General features: G+C 42.5%; 1 protein-coding gene across 5 annotated transcripts in view; it reads right to left on the reverse strand.

Moving 5' to 3' along the window:
- Window positions 1–15549, reverse strand: part of LOC121857092 — a 60216-nt gene extending 44667 nt beyond the window's left edge. For all 5 annotated transcript variants that reach the window (XM_042352954.1, XM_042352958.1, XM_042352957.1 and 2 more), the window contains exons 1-2: window positions 15436–15549; window positions 636–3209 (exon numbers count right to left, since the gene is read on the reverse strand). In XM_042352954.1, coding sequence (XP_042208888.1) covers window positions 636–3193 — 2558 coding nt within the window. In that variant the 5' untranslated portion in view covers window positions 3194–3209; window positions 15436–15549. The remainder of the gene's footprint in view (window positions 1–635; window positions 3210–15435) is intronic.
- Between the last annotated feature and the right edge of the window lie 2678 nt (window positions 15550–18227).

Below are 18227 nucleotides of genomic sequence, written 5' to 3' on the forward strand. Positions count from 1 at the left end.
ATACAGTACTTAGGTTGTGAAAATGGTGAATTATCTGATGCCTTCTGTCACCAACGGCACCAGACGAGGATGAGTTATATTCTCAGGAATGCTCCATCTTTCACTGTAAGACCTGGATAATGTACTGTACACATCTAGTTCAAAATGGATGGAGGTTTATTCGCCTGACAAAGAATCAAGGCTCACACCGAGATAAAGTAACAACTACTCCAAGAACTCCTTGATGAACTGATGACTGTGCCTTCTTGATGCATACACGAACACCTGCAGGTCACTGTGCATCGCTTTGTCCAAGTATCATAAAGTTAAAAAAGACAGTCGTGTACCAAGCAGCACCTCGCCATCACTGTAATGATCCAATTATTACAAACTCAATAACAAAGATCAACTGAATAAAGATATTTAACTACCTTGGAAGTATACCAATAAACTATTATGGTTGATCAAATAAACCAGCGAATTACAAATGCCTACATCCGTTTCGTATTATTCTTGAGGTAATAAAACACTTCTCTTTTATATAATAAGTGATAATACGGCTAGTTTAAATAAGACCCTCTAGTATACTATTACCCATAATACCGCGCCAAGTGGGAGCTGTTTGTTGTGAGATAAATATAAATATCTTACTGTACCGTTTAAAGACAAGTTGGAGTGCTGCGTCAAGAGAGGGGCTGGAGGTCTCAGGGTGCCGGAAGTTATGATCCAAATATATATGTATGTCACAGTTGTTACACGCAGCCAGCATCTTCATCATGTCATCAAAGTGGGGAATGTTGTTTTGGTTGCCTTTAATCCTCACGATTATGTTGTCTGGCCGAGCATGAGGGAGTAGTGCGGTGAAGGCTGACACACTGTTATCTCTGATCCTTATGTCACCGGTCACCAATGATGTTATGTGTTCAGCGATGTACTTACACAAGGTAGCGTTACACTTCACGCCATTTATCAGTTCCAGCCACTGACTCTCGCTTTTCACACCTGCATCCTTAAGAAGGACTACCAGTTCCTCGGCTGTGTCTTCCGTTTCCATTTTTCCCTCAGTGCACAATACACCAGCTAGATGAATAAGGACGTTTTGATATTTCCTCAGAGTCAGTGACGACGGGTCATCCTTGTGTATCTCTTCCAGGACCTTCTTGATGGTACAGGTGCCTTTAAGTGTCAATCTTTCTGACAGAATATTGCTAAACTCTTCCATAATGTCTTGACTTAATGAGGAAGGAATTTGATATGAACTCACGGAGTCTTGAACATCATGTACCATTTTACATACGTCAAAGTTTACGTTGTTTCCCTGAAGTGTGTCTCTTATGTACAAGGCGCTGTAGAAATCCTGAACTCCCTTGTGAGGGAAACTGAGGTAAGACCTGGTTCCAAGTGTTGACCAAGTGTTCGTCTGGATGAGGAAGGCGCCAATAACTTCCTCGAGCGGAAGGCCAACAGTATCAGATGTCTGCTTAAGGTTGTCTGTCACCCCTTGTGTCAGTATTATGGAATCATCTTTTAGGCTTACAAGTGATTCTCGACATAACTTTCGAAAGAATATTTGAGTTTTTCTTTCCAGGTCCTTCACAGGTAAATGCTGAGTATCTGCATTGCATTTCAGTCGTTCAATCAATTTTTCTGTTGTCATTTCTTGTATTTTAATGTACAGTTGTGTGGCCGTTGTCATATTGTTCACTATAGTTGGATCTGTGGCCCATATGAAAGTAAAGAATATCAGATTCAGGGGCAGTCTTAGGTGCTCTTGAATATTACTTGGTACACTTTGCAAGTACTCTTTCAGCTCTTGTGTACTCTGTGTACTCTTGTTAACTTTTACCAGCTCGTCATGGTACTTGGCAGCGAACTCTGTGCGACTATTGTCAGAAATACCAACTAGTTCTAAAAAGACAGGTTTCATGTGCTTTGGAATAGTCTTGCAGAAATCGTCCACCATCTCTGGCCTTGTAGTACAGACTATAGTAGCGTTACACGTAGCTTTCATAGACAGTATTTCGCTGAACAACTTTCTTGAAGCTTCATTTAATTCGTCGAGACCATCCACAAGTACGAGGAGCCTCAACTCCTGGACATATTTGACCATGTCCTCACCTCGATACTTCTTAGCGGTGTTTGGCATCTGTGACTGGAGGAGCTGCTTAAGAGAACTAATGTGAGGATTTCTACATTCAGTGTAGAAGAGCAGCTGGTAGTCAGTAAGACCTACTATGGTGTTCTTGCCGTCCTGCCAATCACTTAGTAACTTTAACAAGAATGTCGTCTTACCAACTCCGGCAGGCCCTTCAATAAGAATAATTCTAGCAACATTGGTGAAGCTTTCGTCTACGTTGTGGACAAGTTCTAATATTTGTTCATATCTTATATCTCTGTCCAAAGTGAGAGGCCCACTCTCCTTCATACGAATGTGTGTAAACACATTGTCAACATCAAGGGAAAACTCTATGTCTTCAATAAACGACATAGGACTGAGGTGTCTCCGTCTCTTGAGCATCTCTAACAACTCTGGTTTACCACTGGTAAGCAGAAGGTTTTCCAGGTATGTAAAGATGTGGGGAGCACTGTATCTGGTGATGTCATCATCCGTCAGTGGTTTGTCCCTGGTGTCGTTGAGTTGGTCATTCATGTTCCTAACCATTTGGTCAAAATCGCGGTCGTCAATATCATAAACAGCTTTTGCTGCCTCAAGAAGCTCTGTCAGCAATGTTCTCAGTTCCTCTGTCTTTTCCACAAAATGATTGTTACTCACACCTAGTCGTGAGTGCATCAAGTTATTCCTGAAATTTTTTACCGCTTGGAGTTTTTCATGAAGGTCATCGTGCAGGTCCATGAATTTTAGTTTTGCTCCAAGAGAAACACTGCCACGCACCAAAGCGATGGCCTGGAAAAGTAGCGAAATGTCGTAAGATTTGCCATCAGGGTCACCCTCAATCTTCTCACGTTGGATAGTGTCGAACTTATACTCCAATAGTTCGTCGGTGAACTGTTTTTTGTTCTTCAGGAACTCGGAAAGCTTCATATAATTGGGCTTCCCCGCCTTTTGAGCTGATAGTTTGTACACCGTCAGCATAGCGGGTTGGCCAGATCTGTCTGTCATCTTGATAAGGCGGAGTGAACATGTCTCCTCCTCGTCAAACGCTGTTGTTGTTTGTTGTGAAGATGATCCTGGGGGCTGCTGAGGCGTCCCCATGGTTGGTCATTAGAAACTGTAAGGAAGAAAAGTCCAACAGATTAATAAATTAAACCATTCGAGCAGCTACCTCCTATCTGGAATACTGGCGGAATACTGACGTTCTGTATAAAAAAAATCATATATCGTAAAGTAATTCTTAGCGACCAAGTGCTCTGACATTGTTCATATAGTCTCCTACACCCTGTGGCGCCCCAGTAATCCAGGAAAATGGTGAATAAATTGTGCACTTTACGAAACAAGCATGAAATTTTCAGAAAAAATAGCCTTTTACTAGCTGAATAAATTTAGATTTAGGGCCTTTTGAAACAATCCAAAATGGCCGCCATTTTATAAGTTCCCTGAAATATTTTGTATATACTGTAGGTTATGTGTTGAAAAGATTGAAATTCTCTTACATCATAAAGCTTCATTATATGAATTAATTTTGTAAAAAAAATAATGAGAAAACAAGATGGCTGGCATTTTAAAGACGTTTTCACGTTTGTGCAGTCTTTTACGTGAAGGAAAGCTCCAGCTGTACAAGGATGCTTTAAAACAAAAATTAGAAGGTCCACACTATTCTCGTTGGCGACCAGTTAAAGGAGTTCAACAGTGGGAACTTCGTAGTACATTAAACGTACAAACCATTTTCTGGAATTCCAAATGATCATGACCAAAACAACAGGTGTGTCAAGGAGGTCGGTGGAGCCATAGGGACGAAGGCAAGAACTGCCATCGTGTATACGATGCTGTGGTATCCTGGCGGTCGTAATACAGTGGAAGAAAAGTTTAGCGATTATTCAAGAATGGCCATGGTGGTTCCCGACCGCCGTCTGTTGTTACTACGTCATCGTGGTGTAGTCAGGTGTACCAACTAGCGGAAGACTGGGAGGTTGGTACTCTGCGACCCGCAAAACCTTGTCAGTGGCACGAGACGTTTGCTCGTATCACTCGATTTACCAGCATGAAAAACTTTAATCCCAAGCTAAGGTGCACCTCATTTTCCTATTTTCTTGGATTATAAGCCAATTCTAGGTATGAAATACGATCACGTACAGTGAATATAGGTAAATAAAGCTGGTAACAACCATAAGAACGTAGGAATAGTGCAGTATCTGTTCATTTCTTCTTTGTCCTTATTAAATATAACAATAAAGTATTAAGTTTGTCACGAACTTGGGGTTTGGTGAGTGTAAATAAAGAGAATTATGGCCATAGGACTGCCTAAAAAGTGTTCTGAATTACTTCGATGAATGGTTTCTGGACCAGAAATAACAAGGATGGTTGATGAGTTTCAGGGTGCACAGGAAACTCATCACTCAAACACACTGAGTACTCAACACCACGAACAGGTTGAAAGTATTCACAGCACATTTGAGAAACAGGAATTGTTGGTGGTACGACACACGAGACACTGTTGACCATATAGTGATATATACTGTGCCATACGGAAAATAGGGCAGGCTGGAAAAAAAAATCGCATGTCTTGTGGAAGATCGAATCATAAAGAGAACTAAATCACTCTTTGATCCAATTTGCAAGAACCGATTACCGCTCTTCAACTGCCCACCAGCTAGAATTGTGTCAAAGGATAAGCAAGAGATTGACTCGCTAAAGAAAACCTGTGCCCTCTTCTCACAGCTGTGTGTGTCTTGCCAGGTTCGGGGTAGTAGTCTTGAAAACCAGTCGTCACCGCCACCATCATTGTCTCAATTTGGAGAGTTAATATCGGGAAAAAATATGATCTTGCGCAAATCGTGGAAAGCTTGGTGACAAACCTTCAGGTACCTCATGATGTCGAAGTTCTGTTACCGATGGAACTATTGCTGTGAACTTTTTTAAACCAATTGCTTGCAAAGCTTTTCTTGAATATGGAGAAAATGTATCTATGAAATACTTGATGTGGCAACTGCAGAATGAGAGCAAGAGGCTTGACATCATCTGGGATGACTGTAGCCCTGGTGGCTTGAAAGAATGTACCAGGAGAAAACAAGGGAAAGGTGTCCGAAGGAGAGTTCATCCAGACAACGGGATTCCTGGAAACTGGAATGAATTTCTTAGGGAGGATAAATACAAAGCAGAGCTTTATCACTTTATAGCAGGTCTCGTCTGAGACATTACATTGTGGAGATAAGCAAATACCCTGTAGTCTCAACGCAGGGAAAGAATGTTTTCTACAACCTAGATATGGATACCAACAATTTGCTTCTGTTCACATGGAGAAGCAGATAGTAAACATCTCCTTTATGTAGCGGGATGTGCAAACACGGATACACGAAAACCATGATTATGTACTGTGGACACAAACGAAATCGTCATAGCTGTTCCCATGTTTCAGTATCTGGGCATCAGCGAACTTGGGCATCGCGTTTGGAACTATATCCCATTTCTTCCTATAGGTCGAGACCCATCACTTCTGAAAAATTTGAGCTTGTTGCCAAAAGTGCACAATTCACACCATATTATGCACCAATTGCACCATTTTCTTGGACGAGGTATCGTGATATTAGTGTTGTTTATGTAATGGAAGGCTCAGTAAAAATACCATTCATAATGAAACTTATTTAAATTTCAAGTAAATTCCGTTTTTAAATAATTCCCCAAATTTTAAATAAGTCCCAAATTTCAAAGTCATTTCAATCTAATGTAATAAAGTTGAATGGTTTTATGTACGTATATAGTGTTTACTGTGTAGCAGAATTAGTCTAGTTCTCCCTTTGAAAGGAAAGAGAATGGATAATCGGCCGGTAAACCATTGTTTAGATAAATTATTGTGAATTAATCATAAATTGTTAGATTATATCAAGTAAAATGTCAGACAGTCTGATGGTTTGAGAACATTTTGAAATAAGTGTTGAGTCTTAAAATGTTGAAACTATGTAAATTGTTAAAACGTTGTATGTTATTGTAATACACATGTAATTTTCTCAGTCAATACATAACATTAACTTTTTAATTGTTAATTGCAAAACAGCTACTTTATTAATTGTGAATTACTGAGGGAAAGTTCTGTGGAAATTAGGTTGAACATACAGGCTGGTATACATGTAGGCCTATGTTTACTTGAGGCGTTTGAATGATGCCGGAGTCATTGTAATTGTAACATAGCTTAGAAGAGTTTATTCATTCAGCGTCATAAACATTAAAATAAGTTGAAGAAAAATTATAATGTGAAGAACTGAAATAAAATATTTAACATAAATAAACTGGAAATATGTAAATTACAATAAGTAGTGAACAATGAAAAGCAAAGTACCTGTATTACTTTATTGTTCATATTAATTATTTGGAATGACATTTCTGTGAATTTATTAGCTACTTATATGATTCTGTGTAAAGTGATTTTCAGGGGTTTATGTCTTGGAGAAGAATTCATGTATATAGAAGTGATGTGCACAGGATTTCATAATGGGAAGCAGTGTAAACTTTACTGCCAGATTTAGGATTGAAGCTGTCTATATGTCCAGAGGTTCCCAAGTATTTTGAACAAAGGGTATGTATGGTCTACAAGCATTATAATACCAAATTATGCATCGGCATATTAGTATTTTAGGTCTTCCTATAATTTTTCGGAGTCCTTGTCAGATTTGATTATATTGCACTCCCTATTTGTGGTCATAAGCAAATTTACTGCTGTCAACGCCTACTGTATATCTGTGTTTTTAATGTATAATGTATAACTAATAGTAACGGTACTAGTACAGTCCTGGGTACGCCACTAGTGACGTTACCCATCAGATTTTATTATTAATATTGGCCCTCTGTTTCAATCACGCCATAATCCAATACCATGTGCCTCTACTTTACTATTAGTCTGTGGTGTAATGGTCAGTATGCTCGCCTCGCAAGCGAGTTCACCCAGTTTTGATCCTCGGGCAGGGTGAAACTATGGGCGATTTTCTTTACGCCATTTGCCTCTGTCTGTCCAGCAGTAATTGGGGACCTGGATGTTAATCGACTTGCGGATCGTGTTCCTGGGTAATGGTTAGCCAGTGCAGTTGGCGAGTTGTCCGGTCTTCTCGGACTATACTTTGACACTGGGTCATGCAGCTCGTTAACTCAGGGTGTGGTTGTTGTGTTGGCGACAGCTTCTACACCTTAAACAAACTCACGCTTAGGTGCCCCTAGGGCCGGTCATCCTTGATCACAAGGGGCAACCTTTATTAGTCTTGCATGGGAACCCTGCCAAAGGATTGGCTAACGTCGAGGTAAACCATATCATAATCGTGTCCATCGTCAAATGATTCAACAACAGTTGAAAAGATTGCTAATAAATTTGTGAGCCACGTTTACCCTCTGGTAGAGCCATGCTGAGTCATTAATGAAATTGTGTTTCTTAAGGTAATATCCAATTGAATTTGTAACATTTGCATCCAGTAATTTCCCTACAGTTGGTGTTAAACTGATGTCCCAGGACGGTAGTTAGGATAGATTTTTCAGCAGTATCACGTTTGCTATCTTCAAGGATTATGGAACAACTCCCGAATTGATTTTAATGACATGTTAATCAAGTTTGCCAAAGGCATATAAGTTCTTTATATTCCTTTGATAATTTAACAAAAATCTCATCAGAACTTATTTGGTTTACGTTTATTTCTTCGTTTACTGACATCGTTACTAGTCACTACTATGTCACTTGCGGTAGTTTACTTTGTTCACTGGCGATCTAGGTCAACAACTAAATAGTTATGTCCAATTTATCATCTAAATTCTCGCCTGACTATTAGAGCTACAATCTGCTCATCGTAAGGATTAAAATATCCAAAGCAATTCTACTGGCTCAATTTTTCTATAAGAGTCGCACACACAACGCTTCCGTGACGGCTGCTGGACCACCACTCCACGACCCCCTGACGGAGACACGATGATCCTCCCCATACTGGCCAGATATTATGTAAATAATGTTAATGGTGTGTTGAAGGAATATCCTTCCTTTCTTAGGCTTTAGTAAACACCCTTATAATAATTATATATACTTGTGACACTTGCCAGATGCTTCTGGTGTTATTGTACAGGGGTACCTAGTGACAGCATTAGGATCCCGCTTCCTCTATCAAGGAATAAATATTGAAATTGAATTGAATTGAAGAGCCACAGGTAAATCTGATTGCACAAAAATGGCCTAACTTGGATAATGCGGCCTTGTGCGCGCTGCACTTAACCTTTTTGGTATACAGTACTTAAATCTATCGTAATTATTATATCACACTTAAACTATATACCCTAATCAACACCCACGTCCCCTGAGGTGTTATGCTTAGAGTGGAAAAGATTTCATTACATATAAACAAAGGTGACAAGACTGCTGCATCCTCCCCATGCAACAACAACACCTTAAAACAAAAAAAACAGTAGAACAACGGAAGGACTTAGACAAAAGGGGGTGTATTGTGAACTTAAGAGACAATGAACATAAGTACATTAATGGCAAACATAACCCAATCACAGAAAACAGCCAAAATAGGTTCCCTGTTCAGTACAATGAAGTAACCGACCAAACCAAAATGACGTCAGCATCAATTGTAAGAAAAATAACGTTATGTTCTCAGTTTCGAACATACCGAAAAATCTAACCTTACCCAACCCAACCCAAATTACCCAACAAACCTAATCCAATTCAACCTAACTTGTTATTGGTTCTTAAATTAAGATGTGACTGTTTTATGACTTTTTTTCCTGTGAATTTATTTCCGTTCACCGAGTTGACAACTGCTGACGTCCGGACGTCCGGTCTACGTGGTCACAAGAAAACTTACGCAAACGAGATTCAGATTCGCGGGGCACCCCCTGTGCAAGTCGAAGCGCAAAGGCGTTTACAGCGCCCAACAGGGAAGCATGCAGAGCTCATGCTTGCCTTCTTCTTGACTCGTGTAATGTAAGGCGTAAGTCCCAGAACGGCCATGGATTATGTCAGCAAGTTACATTAAGTGACAGGATGAGTGTGTGGGTGGAGAACTTGACAAGAGCAGAGGGTTAATGCGACTCCGGAGATCATTGTCGCTAGCCTCGCACGGGGTCAATTTTCTGTTCTCTATGTCCCAAGATCACATCTTAAAAACTCGATGGAAAGCTCATGAGCATCCGCTGGACCTTTCAAGGAGGTTTAAGGGGAGGGGAGACAAAAACCCCTCAGTTAAAGTGCATGACAGGACAAAATCCATCATATTTGTTTCTCAAAGTTAGGTTAGGTTTTTATCCTAGAGGGATTTTGTCGTGTTAATCGGCAAGGGGTTAGGTTAGGTTTTTATCCTGGAGGGGTTTTGTCGTGTAGTCGGCAAGGGGTTAGGTTAGGTTTTTATCCTAGAAGGGTTTTGTCGTGCAGTCGGCAAAGGGATAGGATAGTTCCCACAGTCGGTTTTGGTAGGATTATCCTTTTTTCCAAGCTTATAGCAGACTTATTATTATTATACTACATTATGAGCTTGATACATCAAGTTTATATTAAGATGAAACAATTATGTTCGGATATTTTTTATAATGTAATTTGTACAATAATATACAGCTTTGCTCGGGAGACACTGATTAACACCATCCACTAACAACAAAAATGTGCACATGTTTTAAGCGTGTCCCTCATGTACTGTACTGCATCACAGGTACAACAGACAACTTATGTGTTTATTTAGGTCTATTATACTTGTGAGGCAGTCGATGTACTACATGGGGGATGAGTCTAAAGCATGTGTACATTTTTGTTTGGTATTAATGTGTGTGATTGTGTCCCAAGCAAATTATTGTACACAATAAAAATATTGCAATATTATTATTTCATGTAACCCAACCAAACCCGACAGTGAGAGCTAGCCTGTCCCCTTGGCTGCTGAGTAGAACGAAATCCCTTTTGGACAAAATCCCCTCAAACTAAAAACTCTCGGACAAAATCCAAACCAAACCTATCGTAGCCGTGAATCATTAATTTGTATTTTTTTATGTCCTGTTTTCTACTAGAAGGCTTGAGTCTACTGCCCCCTGCCCCTGAACAGTTTCAGCGGACACCTATGTGGACACAGTGATATGGGTTGGGTATAAACAAGGCAGCCAAGTATGCGACTTGAAGTACAATGTACCAAAAATATTATTCATTGTATTTTTTTACCGTACGAAGCAAGACATAAATAAACACCATATGAGAGTCTCAGGGCCGTGTTATCTTTGACCTTTCTCAACATCCTCTGGTTTATATTTAGTGTTCACGAACTCCATAATATTACTTCCATCATAACTACCATCATCATGACTACCAACACCACCATGACTATCATCACCACCATGACTACCCTCACCATGACTACTATCACCACCCTGATTACCATCCTACTACTACTACTTTGCTGTCACTCGGAATCGAATATGACGATCGTCCAGCTATGATACAATGATATGAGTTAAGAATGTCACCTACGTTAGTGAGTTCTGAGGTGACTAAAGAGGCCGATACGGAACCGGCAGAGTCGATCACAGATGTTGCACATGTGGGGGGATACATGTAGTGCGGGAGGTGCAGCAGCAGCGTCTTACCGGCGTTGGCGCTTGTCTGCCCCGTTACGCAGTCGGATTAACTCGAAACTATTGACACTTTCTTGCGTGGTGCTCCCCCAAGCGTTACGGTGTGCAGTAATCGTCTCCCAGGTGAGGGGGTCGTTTTGGCACTTTTTCAGGTTTGTCTTGAGACTATCCTTATACCTTTTCAGTTGCCCGCCAGCGTTATGTTTACTATTGGTTAGGTGACTGTAAAGTAGCTGCAATAGCAGTCTACTGTCGTCCTTGAGGGTAACATGGCCAGTCCAGCGTAGTTGTTCATGGATAATGGTAGCCTCGATGCTTCTATAGTTCTATAGTTGGTGTCAGTGAGAATACTGGCATTTGTTCTCTTGTCTTGCCAGCGAACTCGGAGAATAGAACATAGACAACATTGGTTAAAGTTTTCAAGTGCCTTGAGGTGCCTCCTGTATGTGACTCATGCCTCACTGTCATATAGCAGGGTGGGGAGGACCACTGCTCGATATACGTGTAACTTTGCAGATAATTTCAGCTCCCTACAGCTGAAGACACGGTTTTGGAGTCTGCCAAAGGCTTGAGTTGCACATCTCATCTGATGCTGAATCTCTTCATTGGTGTTCGCGGTGGTGAACAGGTGGGAGCCGAGATACCGAAAGTGGGTTGCATTAGTGAGGGTAGTACCGTTGAGCTGGATGGCTGGTGGAGGTGTGGCTGAGCCAGGGGCAGGCTGAAAGAGAATCTGAGTCTTACGTACATTCACCTCAAGGCCGAAGTGTGCGTATGCATCTACGTGGGTGTTCAGGATCTCTTGTAGGTTCGCATTCAGTGTGAGCGACAAGGGTGAGGTCGACTGCATACTGATGCTCAGTAATGGAAGCTGCCGACACCTTTGTTCCTGCCTGGATTCGTCTTATATTGAAAAGACCCTGAGGCTTTGTTATTTTTCATCTGTTTGATGGCAGTAGCTACCTCATCCAGAGATGGAGGATAGCTGAGGTGGGTCAGCTCTGGATGTTGAAGGACCTGCCGGGTAGTTAGGACATCCACATTGGTTGAGCAGTGAATGGTAGTCTGCTTTCCAGCACTGAAGGATGCCTTCATCGTCTTTAATTAGGGAGTTACCGCCGGATGAGCGGAGGGGTGCTGCGCCACGAGTGATTGACCCATAAAATGTTTAAGTGGAATTGAAAAATTCGCGCATCTTCTGCTGATCTACAAATTTTTGTGTTTCACCTTTATCATCGTCGAATACATTGATTGCCGGGAAATTCTTTATCAAACCAGTCCTGGTGTATTTTTTCGACCTAGCCGAGGGTCTCTCTGCAGGTTTTTGTCATGACAGTGTCCAGAATATCCCATTCGGCACTAGAGTTTGGGTTGTTTGTTGTCGGGTTGTTTATCAGCCATGTTTGAGCTGCTCTCTGAAAGCATGTGCTACTGCTGGATCCTCCAGACGCTTAGTGTTAAAACCTCTTCTGGAGGCTTGCTGCATTTCGCCGTTTTGGGGCGACATGAAGTGAGAGCTTGGCGCTGACGAGCCGATGATTAGTGTCGCAGTGGTTTGAGTCACAGATGGCACAGGTGATGAGGACATCTCGGCGATCTTTTTCCCTGACAATGATGTGGTCAATGATATGCCAGTGTTTGGATCGTGGGTGTTGCCATGAACCCTTGAACTTGTCGGCCTGCCTAAACAAGGTATTGATGATAGTAAGGTTGTGTGCAGCACACTTGCTGGGGAGTAGGCCGTTGAGACTACATTTGCCGAGTCCATTTCTCCCTATGGTTCACTGCCAAATGTCAGCATCTCTGCCAACTTTGGCATTGAAGTCACCACGGAGCACAACCTTATCTTCTCTGGGGATAGAGGTTAGCACTCTGTCGAGATGTTGGGGCATATGCACAGATGAAAAAGACATGACATGAGTGATTCTGTGGGACTCGGAGCGTCATGAGGCGCTCGTTGATCCCAATAGGCATTTTAGTTAGCCTGTGTAGGATGCATTGGCGGATGGCAAAACTAACTCCATAAATGTGGTTTCTCTCCCCAGCAGACTTACCCTTCCAGGAGGTATAGCCAGATCCCCATCCTGAGTTGACCTTCGTCTGGGAGCCGGGACTCACTTATGGTTACTATGTCGATGTTTATACCTTGCCAGCTCTTTTGCCACAAGGGCAGTTCTTCTTTCAGGATGCTCATTTATGCCAGTATCCAGAAGGGTTCTGACATTCCATGCAGCGACCATAAGAGATTGTATAGTTTGTTTTTGTTTGGATCTGTGATTTTGATTGTGTTTTCGACCGCATAAGGATGACCTGCCACCCATGGGCAGAGTTGTGACTAGAGACTCCCGGCAGTCATCTCTGCCTGTCCCCATCGCCACTCGTCTGTACCATACGACTTTTGGGGATCTAGGGGTTTTGATGATGATGAGAGGTATGATGAGCTGGATGATGGCTGTGCTTGAATTGATTTATGTGGAGAGGCAGGAGCACAGGCTGCAACCACACATCTTGGCTCTCCCTATTCCTGATCTAGTGGCGAAAGTGTCGCAACGATTGGGGAGAGGGAGAGTTGCAATGGACTGCCGATAGTCCAGTTTGTTGTGTTTCGCCTCAGTAGCCTGTCCATCGGGCATTGCCTTCGTCCGCCGATGTAGTCGTTGGGTTCCCATGGTGGTCACCTCTTCCGCCTATACCGCCGTTGGGGTCTTGTTGGAGCTCTGTAAATATGTCTGCCTGATGCGGGACCCCACCGCAGACTTTTCGTTCATCATGACTACCATCACCATAACTACCATCACCACCCTCATTATCAAAATCCCTAACACCCAACATCAACACATTCCTATACATTTATAAGGCAGCCGCCAGGTACAGTCGTAAGGGCTGTACCTCCCCAACCTTTCCTCACACCAATATCTAACACTAACCTTAGTAAATTAACATGGCTCCCGATCACCACATTACTCACATACACCATTAACTACCACTTAGAGGTTGCAAGTTATCATGGCCTAACCACGACTGTGCACGGTAACTGGCAAGTCTTACCCATTAATGTCTTTTAAATACATACTGACAACCTTGTGGAACTAGCCCCGACCCCACCTAACGGGGCACAAGGAGGGCGCCAAATCAAACACTCCCCCCATACTCCATACCCATATGAGGGAGGAGTTATGGTGCATGACCCCCAGTGTGTTTAACAATATTTCTACTCATTTATGAATTCATCATTACGTTGTGAATTTTTCATAAGTCGGGATATATGGTTAAATGAGACAGTCTCTAGGAATCTCTACTGAATTTCCTTTTAGGAAAGAAATATGGAGACACATACTTAAAAAATAAATAACTTTAAATGCCATAGACACCTACCCAGAATTCAATGAATTTTTCCCAAATATCAAAGTTCTGATTAATATTCTTGTGACTTTACCTGTTACGACAGCAACAGTAGAATCCACAGGGAACTAGACATGAACACTCTAAAAGTTATTTAAAATTTTTGTGAAATAACGCCCGAGACAGGAAAATGTTGGGCTATAATTTAGCTAGTTCTGTACCTAAGGTCACTTCAACTTGGTTGATGACTAATTTTCGCTGTGTGGTGAATGATGAGTTAGTTTTTAATTCTTTGTTAACTGGGTTTTAAATGTAGCTAATAATTATATCAATTATCATAGGGTCTTTTTAATTGTATATAAATTTTGTTTTTGAATTATTATTATTATTATTATTATTATTATTATTATTATTATTATTATTATTATTATTATTATTTTTATTATTACATTTTCGCCCCCCAGGCTCCGATGTGGGTCAGTGACCTGTTCCCGGGTGGGCTAATCCCGGTAAAAAAAAAAAAATATATATATATATATATATATATATAACACTTGACCACAATGGTCATAATACTGTACTTGAGCTCTAGTGACATCTAGTGAGCTCAGCAGCTAGTTAAGTTTCCGTGAGAATGATTGTGTAACGATGCAGTTGCACATCTAGTATATTAATACTGTACCCACACATCGTTGTTCTGGTGATTAGGGGTATATGAATTTTATACAACTGACGCAGGACACACACACACAGCGTCGATTCTCCGTTAACATCACCTCAGAAAACCGTAGCCCTCGTGATCACTTACCTTAGAACTTTAAGTGAGACATCAACTGAAAATCATACAGGTCAAAAATATTCACGAGTGAATAAAACACATGAAATAAACCAAGTCTCGTTAATACTGCCATTACATTAAAGATTAAAACTTCAATAATCATCAAATTTGGGGGACGTTATAGATGTTCATAGGTGAGTTTAGTGGTAACACCCCATGTCGTCTACCCCGTTGTGTCTACTCTCGAAATGGCTATACTATTCCCATTTGGTCTAGGTTAGGTTAGGTTGGGTTTTATTAGGTTAGGTTTTGCATTTAGGTTAGATTAGGTTAGATTAGTTTGGTTTTGTTAGGTTAGGTTAAGTTTTAGGTTAAGTTAGGCTTTGTTTGGTTATATTTTAGGTTAAGTTAGATTAGGTTAGGTTTAACGTTTTGTTAGGTTATGTTTTAGGTTTGGTGAAGTAACTTTCAGAGGACATTAACTGATAGTATACACATCCGGTATTCTACGACATTTTCAGAGTTGACAAACTGGGAGTAGACAAAGTGGACTTAAACCGAATTTAGTATCCAGAACACACTGAGAACTTTCGGGATTTTAGAGTTGGGCGTAAATATACTGTACTGTACTCACCTCTGGTAGAGAGCTGAGAGTGGGCAGCTTTAGTTCTTGACGTGGCAACGGCTTGGCTGGCAGCAACACAACCACACTCTTGTGGTTAGGAGCGGGCAATGGTAGCCGGCAGGGCGTGTACGGGGCTATATGGCTGCTGGAGGAAACTGCGTAGTGTCTTCTGCGCGCGAGATAAACACAACCTCAAGAATGTTTCTAGTAAATACTACATTAAGTAATAAATAAAAATGGTCCCAAATCACTACTTGAGGAATATGTAAGTCAACTTTTACCTCAACACCATGGCAACCATTCAAGACAGGCTTCCGGATTAGATCTGTTCAATTGTTTTTACAATTGATAAACTGAATCCCCCCAATTTCCAACACCGGAGGCGTATAATGGTTAACGACTAAGACCAGCACTAAAGTCAGTATGCATAAGGCGTCTTTCAAAACGTGTGTTGTAATAACGAAATGATAATCGTGGTAACATTGTTATATGTTTTTACTAACACCATGCTATGTGTACTATTCCAGATGATACTAAATGTTACATAATAATTCCTTGAAATAAAATGTACAGTATACTGTATATCAGGTGCCACTAAGAGAGCTCAGCTCTGGCTTTTTTCTTTCTTTTTTCTTTTTTACGGCGATTTGCCCACCCGGGCACAGGTCACTGAACCATATCAGGGTATGGGGGCGAGAATATAACAGTAACAATTATAATAATAATAACTGCCCACGGTGAACCGCGTGGACAGTGTTAATAAATTGTTAGAAATAGTTTAGTTATGAGACTATTGAAGATGTAGGAGAGGGGAGTGCAACGAGCTGAAGGGGTGTTTACAACCGAGCGGTCCTGGTTTTCTGCTGAGTAGACAGTTCTGCAGGTGCGAGACTGTCTGGCCTCAGACCAAGTCTTACAGCGATACTGTGAACATCTTCCACCCTCTGCTGGCAGTGACTGTCTGGCCTCCCCTAACTCTCAGACCAAGTCTTACAGCGATACTGTGAACATCTTCCACCCTCTGCTGGCAGTGACTGTCTGGCCTCCCCTAACTCTCAGACCAAGTCTTACAGCGATACTGCGAACATCTTCCACCCTCTGCTGGCAGTGACTGTCTGCTCCCCACCCCCCATAACTCTCAGACCAAGTCTTACAGCGATACTGCGAACATCTTCCACCCTCTGTTGGCAGTGACTGTCTGGCCTCCCCTAACTCTCAGACCAAGTCTTACAGCGATACTGCGAACATCTTCCACCCTCTGCTGGCAGTGACTGTCTGGCCTCCCCTAACTCTCAGACCAAGTCTTACAGCGATACTGCGAACATCTTCCACCCCCTGCTGGCAGTGACTGTCTAGCCTCCCCTAACTCTCAGACCAAGTCTTACAGCGATACTGAGAACATCTTCCACCCTCTGCTGGCAGTGACTGTCTAGCCTCCCCTAACTCTCAGACCAAGTCTTACAGCGATACTGCGAACATCTTCCACCCCCTGCTGGCAGTGACTGTCTAGCCTCCCCTAACTCTCAGACCAAGTCTTACAGCGATACTGCGAACATCTTCCACCCCCTGCTGGCAGTGACTGTCTAGCCTCCCCTAACTCTCAGACCAAGTCTTACAGCGATACTGCGAACATCTTCCACCTCAGACCAAGTCTTACAGCGATACTGTGAACATCTTCCACCCTCTGCTGGCAGTGACTGTCTGGCCTCCCCTAACTCTCAGACCAAGTCTTACAGCGATACTGCGAACATCTTCCACCCTCTGCTGGCAGTGACTGTCTGCTCCCCACCCCCCATAACTCTCAGACCAAGTCTTACAGCGATACTGCGAACATCTTCCACCCTCTGTTGGCAGTGACTGTCTGCCTCCCCTAACTCTCAGACCAAGTCTTACAGCGATACTGCGAACATCTTCCACCCTCTGCTGGCAGTGACTGTCTGGAGACCAAGTCTTACAGCGATCTCTTCCACAGTGACTGTCTAACTCTCAGACCAAGTCTTACAGCGATACTGCGAACATCTTCCACCCTCTGCTGGCAGTGACTGTCTGCTCCCCACCCCCCATAACTCTCAGACCAAGTCTTACAGCGATACTGCGAACATCTTCCACCCTCTGTTGGCAGTGACTGTCTGGCCTCCCCTAACTCTCAGACCAAGTCTTACAGCGATACTGCGAACATCTTCCACCCTCTGCTGGCAGTGACTGTCTGGCCTCCCCTAACTCTCAGACCAAGTCTTACAGCGATACTGCGAACATCTTCCACCCCCTGCTGGCAGTGACTGTCTAGCCTCCCCTAACTCTCAGACCAAGTCTTACAGCGATACTGAGAACATCTTCCACCCTCTGCTGGCAGTGACTGTCTAGCCTCCCCTAACTCTCAGACCAAGTCTTACAGCGATACTGCGAACATCTTCCACCCCCTGCTGGCAGTGACTGTCTAGCCTCCCCTAACTCTCAGACCAAGTCTTACAGCGATACTGCGAACATCTTCCACCCCCTGCTGGCAGTGACTGTCTAGCCTCCCCTAACTCTCAGACCAAGTCTTACAGCGATACTGCATCTTCTCTGCTGGCAAACTCTCAGACCAAGTCTTACAGCGATACTGCGAACATCTTCCACCCCTGCTGGCAGTGACTGTCTAGCCTCCCCTAACTCTCAGACTGTCTAGCCTCCCCTAACTCTCAGACCAAGTCTTACAGCGATACTGCGAACATCTTCCACCCCCTGCTGGCAGTGACTGTCTAGCCTCCCCTAACTCTCAGACCAAGTCTTACAGCGATACTGCGAACATCTTCCACCCC

The sequence above is a fragment of the Homarus americanus genome, unplaced genomic scaffold, assembly GCF_018991925.1.
Source record: "Homarus americanus isolate GMGI-L3 unplaced genomic scaffold, GMGI_Hamer_2.0 scaffold20465, whole genome shotgun sequence".
NCBI lineage: Eukaryota > Metazoa > Arthropoda > Malacostraca > Decapoda > Nephropidae > Homarus > Homarus americanus.